At 38.7% G+C, this 15459-nt stretch overlaps 1 protein-coding gene across 1 annotated transcript; it reads right to left on the bottom strand.

Moving 5' to 3' along the window:
* Window positions 1-267: 267 nt before the first annotated feature.
* LOC121385502 lies at window positions 268-15158 on the bottom strand. The gene is made up of 3 exons (XM_041516204.1): window positions 14899-15158; window positions 2884-3033; window positions 268-598 (listed from the first exon to the last, which is right to left on the bottom strand). The coding sequence occupies exons 1-3, from the start codon at window positions 14972-14974 to the stop codon at window positions 330-332; spliced, it is 495 nt and encodes a 164-aa protein (XP_041372138.1). The 5' UTR covers window positions 14975-15158; the 3' UTR covers window positions 268-329.
* Between the last annotated feature and the right edge of the window lie 301 nt (window positions 15159-15459).

Genomic DNA, 15459 nt, shown 5'->3' with positions numbered 1-15459 from the left:
TGTTAAATTGTATGTGTCTCCATGGTTTAATTGACTGCTACTGGTTTAATTGATACCCCCATTCAACCCCACCTAACTCCACCCCACCCACCCCATCTTGACATGTTAAATTGTAGGTGTTTTCATGGTTTAATTGACTGCTACTCAAGACACCCCCACTCCAACCCACCCCACTCTACCCCACCTCACCCCACCCAACCCTACCCCATCTTGACATGTTAAATCGTAAGTGGGTCCGTTGTTTAATAGACTGCTACTGAGACACCCCCACCCCAAATCACCCCACCCCCACTCCATCTTGACATGTTAAATTGTATGTGGTTTGTTGTTTAATAGACTGCTACCGAAGACAGTGTTACAGTAAGAAGCATCAGTGTGAAGACTGACAGGAGGGATGAAAGACCTGGTGCGCTGTCGCCGGGGCCCTTGGGAACATACAGGTTGCCATCGACGACGTTACACAGGTCGCTGTCACACTGAAAGTAGCAGTCGGCGCCGCCGTGGCCATCCGGTATAGTGCACGCTGTCTCGTTCAGTTTGGTCACAATGTTTTCTTTTGCCAAACAGTTCCTTACTAGAGATTGGACGACACCAAAAGCTGCAAAATAAATAAATAAATAAATAGATGGGTGGATGGAGGGAGGGACGGAGGGAGGGACGGACGGATGGACAGACGGACAGAGGGAGGGAGAGAGAGCGAGAGAGAGAGAGAGACATAGATAGATAGATAGACAGACAGACAGACAGACAGACAGACAGACAGACAGACAGACAGACAGACAGACAGACAGACAGACAGACAAATAAAATAAAATAAAATAAAATAAAAAGATAGGTAGATAGATAAATATATATAGGCAGGCAGTAAGACAGATAGATAGTCCAATGGACAAACAGACACACAGTTCAAGAGACAGACGAAAAAAATGGATGGATGGATTAATCAGAAAGGAATTGTGTGTGTTGGTCTATTTTACTGTACATACTGTCTCTGTATGTTGTTCTACTTTACTGTACATACTGTCTCTTTATGTTGGTCTACTTTACGTACTGTCGCTGTCTGTTGTTCTACTTTACTGTACATACTGTCTCTTTATGTTGGTCTACTTTACGTACTGTCACTGTCTGTTGTTCTACTTTACTGTACATACTGTCTCTTTATGTTGTTCTACTTTACTGTACGTACTGTCTCTTTATGTTGTTCTACTTTACTGTACGTACTGTCTCTGTATGTTGTTCTACTTTACTGTACGTACTGTCTCTGTATGTTGTTCTACTTTACTGTACGTACTGTCTCTTGTACTTTATGTTGTTCTACTTTACCTGTCTCTGTATGTTGTTCTCTACTGTATGTTGTTCTACTTTTATTGTACGTACTGTCTCTGTTATGTTGTTCTACTTTACTGTACTACTGTCTCTTATGTACGTACTGTTGTTCTACTTTACTGTACATACTGTCTCTGTATGTTGTTCTACTTTACTGTACGTACTGTCTCTGTATGTTGTTCTACTTTACTGTACATACTGTCTCTGTATGTTGTTCTACTTTACTGTACGTACTGTCTCTGTATGTTGTTCTACTTTACTGTACATACTGTCTCTGTATGTTGTTCTACTTTACTGTACATACTGTCTCTGTATGTTGTTCTACTTTACTGTATGTACTGTCTCTTTATGTTGGTCTACTTTACTGTACATACTGTCTCTGTATGTTGTTCTACTTTACTGTCGCTGTCTGTTGTCTGCTTTACATACTGTCTGTACATACTGTCTCTGTATGTTGTTCTACTTTACTGTACATACTGTCTCTGTATGTTGTTCTACTTTACTGTACATACTGTCTCTGTATGTTGTTCTACTTTACTGTATGTACTGTCTCTGTTATGTTGTTCTACTTTACTGTACATACTGTCTCTGTATGTTGTTCTACTTTACTGTACATACTGTCTCTGTATGTTGTTCTACTTTACTGTACGTACTGTCTCTGTATGTTGTTCTACTTTACTGTACGTACTGTCTCTTTATGTTGTTCTACTTTACTGTACATACTGTCTCTGTATGTTGTTCTACTTTACTGTACATACTGTCTCTGTATGTTGTTCTACTTTACTGTACATACTGTCTCTGTATGTTGTTCTACTTTACTGTACGTACTGTCTCTGTATGTTGTTCTACTTTACTGTACATACTGTCTCTGTATGTTGTTCTACTTTACTGTACATACTGTCTCTTTATGTTGTTCTACTTTACGTACTGTACTACTGTCTCTGTCTGTATGTTGTTCGCTGTCTGTTGTTCTACTTTACTGTACATACTGTCTCTGTATGTTGTTCTACTTTACTGTACTGTCTGTCTCTGTCTGTTGTTCTACTTTACTGTACATACTGTCTCTTTATGTTGTATGTTGTTCTGCTTTACTGTCTGTTGTTCTACTTTACGTACTGTCTCTGTATGTTGTTCTGTACTACTGTCTCTGTATGTTGTTCTACTTTACTGTACATACTGTCTCTGTATGTTGTTCTACTTTACTGTACATACTGTCTCTGTATGTTGTTCTACTTTACTGTACGTACTGTCTCTGTATGTTGTTCTACTTTACTGTACGTACTGTCTCTTTATGTTGTTCTACTTTACTGTACATACTGTCTCTGTATGTTGTTCTACTTTACTGTACATACTGTCTCTGTATGTTGTTCTACTTTACTGTACGTACTGTCTCTGTATGTTGTTCTACTTTACTGTACGTACTGTCTCTTTATGTTGGTCTACTTTACGTACTGTCTCTGTATGTTGTTCTACTTTACTGTACGCACTGTCTCTTTATGTTGGTCTACTTTACTGTAGGTATTCTCTATGTATGTTGTTCTATTTTATTGTACGTACTCTGTCTGTATGTTGTTTTAACGGTGCACACTTTGGGGGAGGTGCAAGCTATCGGATGTAGTTTGCTGAGAGTGGCGTTGACACATTCGTAGTCGGTGACACCTGTTCCCGCCCGATTGTAAGAACATGTGTAGCACTTAAAAGCCAAACCTGAAAGAGAAAACAGACATGGGCAAATGAGTAGGTTAGAAGGAAGGAAACGTTTTAATTAACGATGCACTCAACACATTTTATTTACAGTTATATGACATCAGACATATGGTTAATAATCACAGAAATATTGAGAGAGGAAACCTGCTGTTGCCACTTCATGGGCTACTCTTTTTGATTATCAGCAAGGGATCTTTTATATGCACCATCCCACAGACAGGATAGCACATACCATGGCTTTTGAGATACCAGTCATGGTGCACTGGCTGGAACGAGAAATAGCCCAATGGGCCCACTGACGGGGATTGATCCCAGACCGACCGCACATCAAGCGAGCATTTTACCACTGGGCTATGTCTCGACCGTGAGTAGGTTAGAGTGCTAGAGTTCACTGGTTTGTTCATCATCGGCTAGTGGATGTCAACATTCGGTCATTCTTTATAGAAAATCTTAGAGGAAACCTGCTAGTTTCTCCATTAGCAGTAAAGGACTTTTTATGTGTAGTTTGTCACAGACAAGACATCACATACCATGGCTTTTGATATAGCATGCAGTCACAATGCACTGTTTGGACTGGCCTCGGTGGCGTCGTCGTTAGGCCATCGGTCTACAGGCTGGTAGCTACTGGGTTCGGATCCCAGTCGAGGCATGGGATTTTTAATCCAGATACCAACTCCAAACCCTGAGTGAGTGCTCCGCAAGGCTCAATGGGTAGGTGTAAACCACTTGCACCGACCAGTGATCCATAACTGGTTCAACAAAGACCATGGTTTGTACTATCCTGCCTGTGGGAAGCGCAAATAAAAGATCCCTTGATGCTAATCGGAAAGAGTAGCCCATGTAGTGGCGACAGCAGGTTTCCTCTCAAAATCTGTGTGGTCCTTAACCATATGTCTGACGCCATATAACCATACATAAAATGTGTTGAGTGCGTCGTTAAATGAAACACTTCTTTCTTTTGCACTGTTTGGAATGGGAAAAAGACTCAATTAGAGAATGAGTACTCTTCCCAAATGTGTAGGTGTTCTCAGTTTTATATGTATACTGATATATAGTTTTAAATATATTATATGTGAGGGCAGATAAACAAAACTTAAAACTAAGACAAAAATTGGGAGTAGTAAACCACTATTTTACCATCAAAAGTTTTTAAAAATAAATTAAGAAATGTCATTACTTTTTTGTAAAACTGTCAAGATGAAGATTTCAACACAAAATATATCTATACATATGCAATGTATATAGATGATATTTCATGTTTTTTGTCAAATATGATTTATATCTCACTGAGTGAAGTTTGCAATTATATCTCATGAGTCGTGCTTGCGCAACAAGTGTGATAAGATTGCAAACTTCACAAGATGAGATATAAATCATATTTGACAATAAATATGAAATTTTCTATTTATTATATAACTTTTGGCAATTTACCTTTATTTTAAAATACCAGCAGCAAAATAGTTCCAGCTTTCTTACAGTGAAGATAACACTTTCTACAGTGACGATAACACATTTTAAAGTGAAATAGTGAAATTTTCACTCTAAAATGTGTTATCATCACTGAGGTACTGATAACACTTTTATTTCACTGATATTTTAAGATATTTCACTAAATGTTATATAATAGATAGAGATTATTACATGAGTGGTTGTTAGATACCATTTATCTTACGAGTTGTTTTAACATGTACCTAACTAGTGAAAGTGAGTTGGATAGGTTTTCAAACAATGAGTCGTAAAATAACTGGTATCTAATGGACACGAATAAAGTATACAATTTCTTACATATCCTCAACCAAAAAAACCCCAGGTTTTAAACAAATTTAAACATCTTTTGCAACTAAAACTAGTTTACAGCCCTTGTAATTGTAGCTAACTTACGTGTCACAGACGAATCAGGTTAATTTATACATTACATATCAGTCAATTTGGATCAAGGTTTTTTTCACTGGATGGTATGGCTCTCTGGACCTGGTCATCACCTACGAGCAGTCAGTCATATGTCTTTAAATTGTTATCACACATATATGTGTTATTAGTCTGTGTTATTATAATTAGCTAATGCAGGTGTTCTCACAATGGGTGTGTAATAAATTATACTATCTCTGTTATCTCTGGGTTTATAAACAATATTTATTTAGTAGATGAAGTGGATTGTCAAACAGGTGGGAGGCCTATAAAAATGAAGTGGATTGTCAAACAGGTGGGAGGCCTATAAAAATGAAGTGGATTGTCAAACAGGTGGGAGGCCTATAAAAATGAAGTGGATTGTCAAACAGGTGGTAGGCCTATAAAAATGAAGTGGATTGTCAAACAGGTGGGAGGCCTATAAAAATGAAGTGGATTGTCAAACAGGTGGGAGGCCTATAAAAATGAAGTGGATTGTCAAACAGGTGGGAGGCCTATACAAATGAAGTGGATTGTCAAACAGGTGGTAGGCCTATATATGTAAATTTAATGCCTGTCTGCAAAATACAAACACAACTATGTTTAATAAACTTGTGGGTTTTCACTGTTTAGGAGTATCTTGTAATATATATAACTCACAAGTCATGCCACTATGTTGAAAACCAAACAAGTGATTGCCAGCAGCAGATCTAAGTTATAGATCTCACCATATGCAGAGTGTTTCTGTGAGCAGTTTGGTGATAAATTAAAAAAAAGAAGAATAATTTTAGCATTATATTTCTTCAACATTTATTTGCACGGTACACCTGCATGTACATGTATAGTGCCCCAAAACTGAGCTGGCAACTTGCCAGTGTTAACTGTGTAACAGATATGTTATTATTTCACAACACATCTTGTTACCCGATCATTTTAATTCTGTCATCTCTTAAAGGCGCACACCCTAGTGTTAACGGTGTAACAGATATGTTATTATTTCACAACACGTCTTGTTACCCGATCATTTTAATTCTGTCATCTCTTAAAGGCGCACACCCTAGTGTTAACGTTGTAACAGATATGTTATTATTTCACAACACGTCTTGTTACCCGATCATTTTAATTCTGTCATCTCTTAAAGGCGCACACCCTAGTGTTAACGTTGTAACAGATATGTTATTATTTCACAACACGTCTTGTTACCCGATCATTTTAATTCTGTCATCTCTTAAAGGCGCACACCCTAGTGTTAACGGTGTAACAGATATGTTATTATTTCACAACACGTCTTGTTACCCGATCATTTTAATTCTGTCATCTCTTAAAGGCACACACCCTAGTGTTAACGGTGTAACAGATATGTTATTATTTCACAACACGTCTTGTTACCCGATCATTTTAATTCTGTCATCTCTTAAAGGCGCACACCCTAGTGTTAACTGTGTAACAGATATGTTATTATTTCACAACACGTCTTGTTACCCGATCATTTTAATTCTGTCATCTCTTAAAGGCGTGTTAACGGTGTAACAGATATGTTATTATTTCACAACACGTCTTGTTACCCGATCATTTTAATTCTGTTATCTCTTAAAGGCGCACACCCTAGTGTTAACGGTGTAACAGATATGTTATTATTTCACAACACGTCTTGTTACCCGATCATTTTAATTCTGTCATCTCTTAAAGGCGCACACCCTAGTGTTAACGGTGTAACAGATATGTTATTATTTCACAACACGTCTTGTTACCCGATCATTTTAATTCTGTCATCTCTTAAAGGCACACACCCTAGTGTTAACTGTGTAACAGATATGTTATTATTTCACAACACGTCTTGTTACCCGATCATTTTAATTCTGTCATCTCTTAAAGGTGCACACCCTAGTGTTAACTGTGTAACAGATATGTTATTATTTCACAACACGTCTTGTTACCCGATCATTTTAATTCTGTCATCTCTTAAAGGCGCACACCCTAGTGTTAACGGTGTAACAGATATGTTATTATTTCACAACACGTCTTGTTACCCGATCATTTTAATTCTGTCATCTCTTAAAGGCACACACCCTAGTGTTAACGGTGTAACAGATATGTTATTATTTCACAACACGTCTTGTTACCCGATCATTTTAATTCTGTCATCTCTTAAAGGCGCACACCCTAGTGTTAACTGTTTAACAGATATGTTATTATTTCACAACACGTCTTGTTACCCGATCATTTTAATTCTGTCATCTCTTAAAGGCGCACACCCTAGTGTTAACGGTGTAACAGATATGTTATTATTTCACAACACGTCTTGTTACCCGATCATTTTAATTCTGTCATCTCTTAAAGGCGCACACCCTAGTGTTAACGGTGTAACAGATATGTTATTATTTCACAACACATCTTGTTACCCGATCATTTTAATTCTGTCATCTCTTAAAGGCGCACACCCTAGTGTTAACGGTGTAACAGATATGTTATTATTTCATAACACGTCTTGTTACCCGATCATTTTAATTCTGTCATCTCTTAAAGGCGCACACCCTAGTGTTAACGGTGTAACAGATATGTTATTATTTCACAACACGTCTTGTTACCCGATCATTTTAATTCTGTCATCTCTTAAAGCCGCACACCCTAGTGTTAACGGTGTAACAGATATGTTATTATTTCACAACACATCTTGTTACCCGATCATTTTAATTCTGTCATCTCTTAAAGGCGCACACCCTAGTGTTAACGGTGTAACAGATATGTTATTATTTCACAACACATCTTGTTACCCGATCATTTTAATTCTGTCATCTCTTAAAGGCGCACACCCTAGTGTTAACGGTGTAACAGATATGTTATTATTTCACAACACGTCTTGTTACCCGATCATTTTAATTCTGTCATCTCTTAAAGGCGCACACCCTAGTGTTAACTGTGTAACAGATATGTTATTATTTCACAACACGTCTTGTTACCCGATCATTTTAATTCTGTCATCTCTTAAAGGCGCACACCCTAGTGTTAACTGTGTAACAGATATGTTATTATTTCACAACACGTCTTGTTACCCGATCATTTTAATTCTGTCATCTCTTAAAGGCGCACACCCTAGTGTTAACACATGGATATGGACACTAAGTTTAGTTCATCTACAAACTGGTAACACATCAGGGTAAGGTTATATCAGAGATATAGTGTAAGGTTATATCAGAGATACAGGGTAAGGTTATATCAGAGATATAGTGTACGCTAAAGTCTGTGATGTTTAAACAGGGAAATACTGTCTAAAAATAACTAGAGCTTGTCTCGATAACCATTACTTCTCAGACGTACGTATGTTTTTAGTATTAATTTGAAAAATGCATTTCAGGTATAACAAAAACCATATGACCAGAACCACTTCAGGTGTACGAAAATGAATATTCTAAATAATAAAATGTAAATAATTATAATTTAAATTAATAAAAAAAACACAGCTTTAATAGTGAAAAATATGTTATAGTGTTTAAAAACTAGGGTGTGTTACTTTAAATTTTAAATTTAGACATGTCTACTACTATGATACTACTAGGACTTGAGTGACTATGATATTATGTTAACTCATGTTCACACAGGACTTGAGTGACTATGATATTATGTTAACTCATGTTCACACAGGACTTGAGTGACTACGATATTATGTTAACTCATGTTCACACAAGACTTGAGTGACTACGATATTATGTTAACTCATGTTCACACAAGACTTGAGTGACTACGATATTATGTTAACTCATGTTCACACAAGACTTGAGTGACTACGATATTATGTTAACTCATGTTCACACAAGACTTGAGTGACTACGATATTATGTTAACTCATATTCACACAGGACTTGAGTGACTACGATATTATGTTAACTCATATTCACACAGGACTTGAGTGACTATGATATTATGTTAACTCATGTTCACACAAGACTTGAGTGACTACGATATTATGTTAACTCATGTTCACACACGACTTGAGTGACTACGATATTATGTTAACTCATGTTCACACAGGACTTGAGTGACTATGCTGCAGTGTCTATAAAAGAACATTTATTTGTTACAAAATTAACAGGACAAATGACATACAACTAGTTTTATTATATTTTCTATTTTTACTATTAAGCATAAATATATGTAAGTGTATACCTTGTAGATAAATGTTTTTGGGTTTTTTTTGGGGGGGGGGGTAATTAATTTAAAAAAAATTTTTTAGGAAACTATTGCGGTGGCTATCCTTTAATTGGACGCTGCAATAGTGTAAATAAACCGCACGACTTTGTCTTTGCACTTGCACCATGTACTACCAAATACAAGCTTTATTATAGCAACATAAGGTGAGTCACTTAGGGTTCCAGAAGAAGAAGCAGATAGGAATCCAGACAGCCGGATAAATAACAAGTAAGATTAACCTGTTAGATATTATAATTCATCTTACCAATAAGTGCAAACTTAGATACGATTTTTGAGGGGGTGGGAAATGAAATTTAACTTCTTATGCATGTATACAGTTATTGACATATTCTTCCTACCGACAGTTGACGACCAACTAAAATATCCTAAGCACTAGGCTTTTTAAGCAATACTTACACTATAAGCAGAAAAACCCCCCAAAAACCTTCAAATTAAATAGCTAGGCTAGTATAACTCCCCCCCCCCCCCCGTCATTGTATTTAATTATAATCCAAAGACGGGGGGGGGAGGGGGGTCTTGGATAACTGTTGAGTACACTAGAATAGGGACTTAGGACAATAGGAGCAACCTCAACACCAAACTAGGGTTTACAAACAGACAGCATGCACCACCGCAACAGTACATAGGGTGCATTGACTAATGATAACAATGCACCCGCTCCCATTTAATGGCCCAGCGCGTACCATAATAAGGAGCCGGGCAAAAGAATACCGGCTCCGAGTACGCAATTGCACTGCACCCAGGGGAAGCCGGACAAAAGAATACCAGCCTACCCTATCTCACCCCCAAATACTTGCTGCTGGTGGTCTACTTGGTACTTGGTGGCACTGAAGAGGAGGACATCGTTGACTGCAACAACAACAAGATCGGGAAAAACCCCGGGACAACAGCGCCTTGCCTACCGGTGTGTACATAAGTGCACGAGCCTCCCCTGGGTTGTCATGCTATGACCAGAAGCAGTCAGGCCCTTTTTAAGGACCATATGGGCAACCTAGGGAGACACCACAGCATCATAGAGGTCTAATTAACGAGCTACTCTCGATTCACTAATGTCAAAACCTATATTAGCTCTGGAACTTTCTTTTTAGCTGACCGTTCAAAATTGCGCCCAATTTCCTCAACCCAAATTGCGCACCTTTTCTCTTTGGCATAATACTTTGCTCCATTCCAAATTCAATAGCACCATCACCCCCCCCCCCCCCCCCCGCCTCCGCCTGCTACCACCACCAGGTGCGCGCTACAACAGCTTGCTCTGAATGTGCACGTAAAGCCCTATGACCTGACCTGACCTTACAAAATTATTTCAGAACAATTATTATCACAAATATTATATTTCACTGCATCGTTGTGTCTCCCGAGTGTATGACCCCACATGGGGGATGATTACCCAGCATGCACTGCAGGCTCCGTGTGATACCGAGATAGCTCAACTGACAGCAGGCATGGAGCATGGCCCTGTCACGTTGTTCCATACCGAAATGGAAATACTGCTGCTTCACCATTCATCTCATCATCATCCATGTTTGTAATATATCCAAAAACTAAAAATGTCTTCTTCTTTTTTTTTTGGTGATAAATGTTTGTGGTATTTAAAAAAAAGAAAACAAGTTTAAGCTACCTCTCAGACCATTCATTGTAAAATATACTTTATGTTTTTATCATCATGCTAACAAAGCGTGATCTGAAATGATATATGTTTGAATGGAGTCAGACTTTTATTCTCACAGTTGTTAAACCTTAAAAAGCCTGTACAAGGAAGTAAACCTGAGGTGAAGTGTCAAACTATTTGTGTGAGATCACTTATAGATATATATCTACATGTTGGGCCATTGATATGTCATGATTACTTTGAAAGCTTCAGACAAAATTCCTTTCTATACATATAGCTTCCACAATTCTGACCTACATGTAATTTTACCCAAAAAAATAAAAATAATAATAAAAGAAAACAAATTAGTTAAAATTTGTTTTAACAACACCATTAGGCCTATAGCATATTGATATATTAATCATTAGCTATTGGATGTCAAACATTTCATAATTCTGACATATACATTGTGTATGTATAGTCTTAGAGAAGAAATATTTTTTAATCATTAGCTATTGGATGTCAAACATTTCATAATTCTGACATATACATTGTGTATGTATAGTCTTAGAGAGGAAACCTTTTTTAATCATTAGCTATTGGATGTCAAACATTTCATAATTCTGACATATACATTGTGTGTGTATAGTCTTAGAGAAGAAATATTTTTTAATCATTAGCTATTGGATGTCAAACATTTCATAATTCTGACATATACATTGTGTATGTATAGTCTTAGAGAGGAAACCTTTTTTAATCATTAGCTATTGGATGTCAAACATTTCATAATTCTGACATATACATTGTGTATGTATAGTCTTAGAGAGGAAACCTTTTTTAATCATTAGCTATTGGATGTCAAACATTTCATAATTCTGACATATACATTGTGTATGTATAGTCTTAGAGAGGAAACCTTTTTTAATCCATGGCTATTGGATGTCAAACATTTGGTAATTGTGATACATAGTCTCAGAGAGGAAACCCGCTACATTTTTCCATTAGTCGCAAGTGATCTTTTACATGCACCATCCCACAGACAGGACAGCACATACATTGTAAAGTAAATTGTATTTATTAATATTTTCAAGGCAGAAAGTAGCCAGTTGGTGGAGTGCTCACCTGATGAGTGATGGGTATTGATGTGATACCGATATCGAACGGTATATACAGCATACCACCCCCCCCCCACCTCTAAGTCACTTACTGGGGAGTGGATCGCCATGCTGCAATGCAACACGATGGCCTCTACAAGCAGGCATATGTGTGACAGGACACCTCATACCATGAGATCCATGTAATGCTACCAAGGCTATTGCTCATTCCAGCCAGTGTACCACAATTGGTGTATCGAAGGCCATGGTATGTGCTATCCTGTCTGTGAGATGGTGCATATAAAAGATCCTTGCTATTAATGGAAAAATGATAATGCATTGACTAATGATAACAATGCATCCGCCCAACATTAATGGCCCAACACGTGCTCAAATAAGGAACCGGACAAAAGAAGACCGGTTCCGAGTACACAATTGCAATACACCCGGGGAAGGCCGAACAAAAGAATATCGGCCGCCCCCACCCTAATAACCCAAAATACTTGCTGCTGGAATGAACTTGGTGTCACTGAGGAGCAAACTGAAGACCAAATCAACACCTGCGCTTCGACCACCCCGGAACAAATTGCCTTGCCTACCAGTGTCTACACAAAATTGCACGAGTCTCCTCTGGGCTGTCATGCCACGACCTGAATAGGTCAGGTCCTTCTGAGGACCCTATGGACAGCCTAGGGAGACAACCAGCATCATGAAGGTCGATAAATAACGAGCTACTCTCGAACCACTAACGAGTTACACTCGAATTCCAAAACCTATACTAGCTCAAACATTTACCTTTCGACCGACCGTTAAATTGCGCCAAAATTACTCAACAAAATTGCGCACCTTTTCTCTTTGGTTTAAATCGCTCCACTCAAAATTCCATAGCACCACCATCCCATCCGCCTGCTACCGATTCAATCGGACTGCTGGTGCTCCCTTGCACCTGCCAGTGCAGACGGTCCCTCCTCCTTCCCCCCCCCCCACCTTTCCTGTCTTGGACAGAGAGGCCGGCCAAGGCCGGCACCTGTGCCCACGACAGGCGTGCGCTACAACAGCTTGCTCTGAACGTGCACGTAAAACCCTTTGACCGTGACCTTGACCTTAATGGAAAAATGTAGTGGGTTTCCTCTCTAAGACTATGTATCACAATTACCAAATGTTTGACATCCAATTGCCATTGATTAAAAAAATCAATGTGTTCTAGTGGTGTCGTTAAACAAAACAAACTTTAACTTTATTCCTATTTTTGAGGAATGAGTGTGATCTAGCTCTAGTTATGGCCTGGTAATTCATTCTGGTTGACGTACATCTAACCACACGGCCCATTCCGTGGACTCCCATTGCATGATGGTTGTAATAATTTATTTTAATGTTTTATTTAACGACGCACTCAACACATTTTATTTATGGTTATATGGCATTGGACATATGGTTAAGGACCACACAAATATTGATAGAGGAAACCCGCTATCGCCACTTCATGGGCTATTCTTTTCGATTAGCAGCAAGGGATCTTTTATATGCACTATCCCACAGACAGGATAACACATACCACAGCCTTTGATATACCAGTCGTGGTGCATTGACTGAACGAGAAATAGCCCAATGGGCCCACCAATAGGGATCGATCCCAGACAGACCGCACATCAAGCGAGTGTTGTACCACTGGGATATGTCCCACCCCCTTAAGGTTGTAATAAAGACATAATGACCACATCAAGCGAGTGTTGTACCACTGGGATATGTCCCTCCCCCTTATGGTTGTAATAAAGACATAATGACCACATCAAGCGAGTGTTGTACCACTGGGATATGTCCCACCCCCTTATGGTTGTAATAAAGACATAATGACCACATCAAGCGAGTGTTGTACCACTGGGATATGTCCCTCCCCCTTATGGTTGTAATAAAGACATAATGACCACATCAAGCGAGTGTTGTACCACTGGGATATGTCCCACCCCCTTATGGTTGTAATAAAGACATAATGACCACATCAAGCGAGTGTTGTACCACTGGGATATGTCCCTCCCCCTTATGGTTGTAATAAAGACATAATGACCACATCAAGCGAGTGTTGTACCACTGGGATATGTCCCACCCCCTTATGGTTGTAATAAAGACATAATGACCACATCAAGCGAGTGTTGTACCACTGGGATATGTCCCTCCCCCTTATGGTTGTAATAAAGACATAATGACCACATCAAGCGAGTGTTGTACCACTGGGATATGTCCCACCCCCTTATGGTTGTAATAAAGACATAATGACCACATCAAGCGAGTGTTGTACCACTGGGATATGTCCCACCCCCTTATGGTTGTAATAAAGACATAATGACCACATCAAGCGAGTGTTGTACCACTGGGATATGTCCCTCCCCCTTATGGTTGTAATAAAGACATAATGACCACATCAAGCGAGTGTTGTACATCAAGCGAGTGTTGTACCACTGGGATATGTCCCTCCCCCTTATGGTTGTAATAAAGACATAATGACCACATCAAGCGGGTGTTGTACCACTGGGATATGTCCCACCCCCTTATGGTTGTAATAAAGACATAATGACCACATCAAGCGGGTGTTGTACCACTGGGATATGTCCCTCCCCCTTATGGTTGTAATAAAGACATAATGACCACATCAAGCGGGTGTTGTACCACTGGGCTATGTCCCTCCCCCTTATGGTTGTAATAAAGACATAATGACCACATCAAGCGGGTGTTGTACCACTGGGCTATGTCCCTCCCCCTTATGGTTGTAATAAAGACATAATGACCACATCAAGCGAGTGTTGTACCACTGGGCTATGTCCCTCCCCCTTATGGTTGTAATAAAGACATAATGACCACATCAAGCGGGTGTTGTACCACTGGGCTATGTCCCTCCCCCTTATGGTTGTAATAAAGACATAATGACCACATCAAGCGGGTGTTGTACCACTGGGCTATGTCCCTCCCCCTTATGGTTGTAATAAAGACATAATGACCACTTCAACAGCTTCTTAATGGCTAGATCACACTTGTTCAACACCAAGCAAACAGAGTAAGTGAAATTAAGTAAATAAGTGAATACACACTCACCTGAGGTTGCAGAGTGGATCAAAACAACACACAGCACCACAAAACGAACACACAGAGTTCCAGAATTCATCTTCATACACAACTTGTCACAGCCAAGAACAATAGATATAGTAGTTAGCTCACTGTCTTGTGTGTATAGGTATATAACAGAAATATACAGTCGCGCTTGAGTGACTTTTTAAAATATCTGGCCTGAGACTAAATAAGAATGTTCTGTTTCAACCGTGTTTGTGCTTACGTGGGTATGCTGGCTGGAAACATAAATTTATTTGTACTTAAATTATAGTGTAATATAATCATTTCTAGCCTGATTTAATAGAAAGGTGTGAACGAATAGGTGTACAATTTGTATTGTTATTGGTGGGAGTGGTTCGTATCTATCAGGCTATGTTGTATATTGTATATTGCCTTTTTATTCAGCCATACATATACATCAAAGGTTTCAAATATGACATGAAGATGATTGTGACACCAGGATGAATTATGACATCAAGACGAACTGTAAAACAAAAATGTATAAATAGATAAACCAAGCTAGATATGAGATAATGCAGGGTAAGC

The sequence above is a fragment of the Gigantopelta aegis genome, chromosome 11, assembly GCF_016097555.1.
Source record: "Gigantopelta aegis isolate Gae_Host chromosome 11, Gae_host_genome, whole genome shotgun sequence".
NCBI lineage: Eukaryota > Metazoa > Mollusca > Gastropoda > Neomphalida > Peltospiridae > Gigantopelta > Gigantopelta aegis.
This window is presented reverse-complemented; position numbering and strand designations above follow the sequence as displayed.

What these genes read in the sequence shown, in the direction of transcription:
- LOC121385502 (XM_041516204.1), bottom strand. Translation starts at nt 14,974, where the DNA reads ATGAAGATGAATTCTGGAACTCTGTGTGTTCGTTTTGTGGTGCTGTGT. An exon ending in GATCCACTCTGCAACCTCAG is followed by an intron (nt 3,034 to 14,898) that starts GTGAGTGTGTAT and finishes TTTCTCTTTCAG; the next exon opens with GTTTGGCTTTTAAGTGCTAC. An exon ending in TAAAACAACATACAGACAGA is followed by an intron (nt 599 to 2,883) that starts GTACGTACAATA and finishes TTTATTTTGCAG; the next exon opens with CTTTTGGTGTCGTCCAATCT.